Source organism: Mastomys coucha, unplaced genomic scaffold, assembly GCF_008632895.1.
Source record: "Mastomys coucha isolate ucsf_1 unplaced genomic scaffold, UCSF_Mcou_1 pScaffold20, whole genome shotgun sequence".
Lineage (NCBI taxonomy): Eukaryota > Metazoa > Chordata > Mammalia > Rodentia > Muridae > Mastomys > Mastomys coucha.
Window position 1 is genome coordinate 138181768 of NW_022196903.1, and position 4214 is coordinate 138185981.

The 4214-nt window shown below is 44.6% G+C and overlaps 1 protein-coding gene across 10 annotated transcripts in view; it reads right to left on the bottom strand.

The window, feature by feature from the left end:
- Sox5 (SRY-box transcription factor 5) overlaps positions 1 to 4214 on the bottom strand; it is a 968743-nt gene that overhangs the window by 379407 nt on the left and 585122 nt on the right. For 2 of the 10 annotated variants that reach the window (XM_031383836.1, XM_031383835.1), the window contains exon 1: positions 267 to 443. The exons of 3 other annotated variants lie outside the window; for them this stretch is intronic. In XM_031383836.1, coding sequence (XP_031239696.1) covers positions 267 to 304 — 38 coding nt within the window. In that variant the 5' untranslated portion in view covers positions 305 to 443. Of the gene's footprint in view, positions 1 to 266; positions 449 to 4214 lie in introns of those variants that run through there. 5 more of the 10 variants (XM_031383842.1, XM_031383841.1, XM_031383843.1 and 2 more) reach the window with 4 other exon arrangements.

A 4214-nucleotide genomic window follows, 5' to 3' on the forward strand; every position in this document is an offset into this window, starting at 1 on the left:
CTTAATGTTCATTTAATTTCCTGCCTGTGATCCGACGCAACCTAAAAACATTAGCAGTAAGCTCGGAGGAGACTTTGCAAATCAGTTCAATTTGGTCCGGGCAACCACAACAGAAATCAGCTCCCAAGGCTGCAGAGACCGGAGCTCAGAGCTGCTTTAACGCACACAATCTGGGGGAGGCATCTTCCAGGGAATTCACAGACTACTGTGAAATGGAAGAGTTTGCACTTCAGTATATTAGGGGAAAAAAACCAAACAGTACTCACCTTTCAAACTCCTGAGGTAAATCAGGGTCAGTAAGCATGCTGGAAAAGCACAATTTCCCTTTGTCACAGCGGCCACCTATGATCGGCTCCAACTGAACCTGTCAAGTCAGTCCAAGCCTTCTAAACCAATGGATTCTCTTTCTGTCTCTTCTCACTCTCTCTTCCCCTCTCCCTTTCTCCCTCTCCCCCTTCCCCTCCTCTCTCTCTCTCTCTCTCTCTCTCTCTCTCTCTCTCTCTCTCTCTCTCTCTCTCTCTCTCTCTCTCTCTCTCTCCTAGGACTCCTTGACCATTCTCTTAAAGGGGTAGTACACTTCCAGCAGCGGTCTGGCTACTCCCCCTCTGCACAGCCGCACACTCTGACTGCCCGACTGCTAGGCATTAGACAACCTCCGGGCGCCCGTCCTTTCCTCTGAATTCTCTCTCCTGGACATCCCTGAATGGTAGAAGTCAACTAATCTCCCATGCTCTCTCTCTCTCCTCTAAAATAATAAAAGTCACCACACACACACGCACGCGCGCGCGCGCACACACACACACACACACACACACACACACACACACACGAATGCACGCACGCATGCACACCATCAACACCACCAGTATCATTGTGCAAAATACATTTGGGGCTGATTAAAAAATAACTTTGTAATAACGGAGCTCCAATCAAACTGAGTATTAACTAATTAAGCAAAATGATTACACATTAGTCACAGCATTTTTACACAAAGAATTGTTATTCCTCGCCTCCCCCCCCACACACACACTATCTCCAAGCACACACAGAAACACACAAGCATGGGTGTGCTCATGCTCGCGCGCGCGCACCCCACACACACACACACACACACACACACACACTCACTCACTCACTCACACACAACAATCAGGCATTGTTCTAAGGGAAGAAAAGCAACTTTGACAGATTGAAATATAGCAGAGGCCCCTTCAAGGAGACCTGTAAACAGGCTGTCACTCACTCGTCTGTCGGGCTCAGTGCTAGCTCGCTTTCCACAAAGTGCTCTGAATGTCCTGGCAACCCAGGCAAAGTTTCTGTAGCTTCAAACTCCAGAGACCAGGCGTGGAGGAGAGCAGGTATCTGCATGCCAGACACAGCATGCAGGAGCGCAGGAAAATCTCAAACCCCAACCAGAAGATGGCCTGCCCTGTCCACTGTCCTGCCTCCTAGGACCGGGGAGCTCAGGCTGGACAGGGCGGGTGTGCCCCCCAGCCTGGGGGCTCTTTAATTTCCTCTGTCCAGGCAGGCACAGATAAGCTGGGCAAACTCTGGCTCTCCAAATCCTAAGCTGGCTGGCAAGGCACTGCTTCCAAAGCAGTTCCAATTATCTAGATAAAAATCTGGCAGGCGAGGAAGGTAATCAGGTAATGTACCTTTGACATGGAATGACAGAGGCACCTACACAGGCACAAGGGGATGGTGGCTGTCCCCATGCAAGGCAGCATCTGGCTATGGAGTAAGCACACACTCACCAACACAAGATAGTATGCTTTCTACACACACAGTCACTCACACACACACACACACTCTCTCCACTCCTACTGGGAGGGTTCATTGTGCACAAAAGGCTACATTACAGAGCCCGCCCCAATAAGGGAGAGAGAGGGAAAAAAGCCTTCCATTGTTGAGAGGGCAGGTCAGTTGATTAGATTTTCTGTGGAGAATTCCACGAGGAAATTCCCTTCAAAGCCGAAGTGATTAACTGGGGGCTACTCTGGAAATGGGAGAGACAATGGCTCAATAGTCCGCACACCCAATGTCCAGGCTGGCACTGAACTTACTTTAAAAAAAAAAATAAAAATAAAAGCCAGACTCTCTGTGCTTTTCCACAGGCTCCCCCACCCCACCAACCAACCCCCTCCGCTCCTTCCACCTTCCCCCTCCCAGTCCCTTTTATTTCGCAGCTGGATAACATTAAGGGCCTTTAAAGCCACAAGGGTTGACCCCACCACAGTTTGATTAGGTCCGACTTTTTTTTTATCCTGGCGACAGGCAGACAGTAAGTTTACTTTTTCAGACATACACAATGACACACCATACACATATTCTGAGTGAAACTCTCTGGTTGCTTTGCTCCCTCTGGAGTATTTACTCTTTATTCGGACCTAAGAAATTTGGAGACAAAGTTGAAAATAACTTAATCATCAGACCCAGCATTCAGGAGAGATCTAGAAACATGAACACACACACACACACACACACACACACACACACACACACACACACACACAGATGCTCAAAGCAGAGTAGGATTTGAGCACGTCACTATGGAGTTAAGACACTAACAAAACATGGAGTTAAGACCCACCCTGAAAGCTGTTAACAGGGATGTGTCAAAATGACTTGGTTCTCATTTCAGCAGTTGGGGAAGGGGAAGGATATTACTCATTATTTTTTTATGCCATTAGCCTCAAGTTATTTTTTATTACAACACCAACCTACTGCCACATATAAAAATGAGGGAGTCTTGGCATTTATCATAAGTATCTATTTTTAATCCCTTAAGAGACCCATCCTCTAATGCACTCTGATAGATAATATATATATAAAATAAAATCTTTTCCTACTAATGATGGGCATAGGAACACTAGGGTTATATATGCTTTAAAATATTTCATCTTTTTTTCCTAACTAGTGAGTACCATTTTGTCTTGGATCAAGAGAGAATACTGAAACAAGAGAAAGGATATGGTAAAGGGGATCATGGGAGCAGGGACGGAAGATGATGGTGGCATCATAAAGCTAGAACTGAAGATAATGGCCATTAGGTGAGATGCTGTGATCGAGTGGTCCCAGCTGCTGTCTCACTACAGCACCTACCACTGGCTGTTCTTTGATGCTCTAATCCTGAAGGTCACCGGCATAGGTAAGAAAGAGTTTTGATAACCAACTCTACTGTAAGAAAAGACCTTCCTCACCTTCTGTCTGATTGGCATAGCCATGTAATATGTGCATACTTCAGAAACATACAGATGTCAAATAAACACAAATAACATATGAGAAATTGAACATTGGTTAGAATGTTAGTTTCAGATCAGAAACTAATTATTGGGTTTGGAGAGTTGTTTCAGTGGGCATGAGCCTGGCTGTGCCAACAGGAGGAGCTGAGTTCAAATTCCCATGTAAAAGCCAGGAGTAGCCATGAGTTTGGGACACACACACACACACTTGCTTTAAAATTATATATATTTATTTTTGTACAGTAGTCTTGTTAAGAGTTGAGACAGACTAAAAAGCAGGAAGAAAATGTGTCCTCTTAAAAAATGGCCACGCCATCATGACAGTCAGAACTAAGAGTTTTAAGACCATAAGGAGCTTTGCTTGGGTAGGTTAGTACAAGTATATTACACAGTATAGGCGTGAGTCTCTGTCTACACCACTAGCTCTGCCAGTGTTCACACGTGTGCACAGAGAAGGTGAAATCAGACAGCTGCCGGGGAGTCCATTACCCAGGTCACTTGTGTCCTAAGAAGGAGGAAGCAATCCCCCAAATCATACAGCTGAACAGAGGCCCACAGATGGTACCACTGGTGTGTGGGACCCTAAAGGCTTTCAGGAAATTTCTACTTAAATTTAATTTATAAACTCTTGTCTCTATAATAAAACTGTACTTAATATTTGAATAGTGTGTATATTCTTGCTTCTTCTTCTTCTTCTTCTTCTTCTTCTTCTTCTTCTTCTTCTTCTTCTTCTTCTTCTTCTTCTTCTTCTTCTTCTTCATAGTTTTCATGTGTTAGTGTGGAACCTAGCCTACTCTTGAACTCATGATTCTCCTGCCTCAGATCCTGTGTGTTGATATTACAAGTATGATCTGCCAGCAGCTCATAATGAGTACTTTCAAATATTTCTCAAAGGTTTTGTTTTATCTGAATTCTACAACACAAAGTAGAAGTTCCACAATTCTGGAATGTCAGATGAAAAAAAAAAAAAAA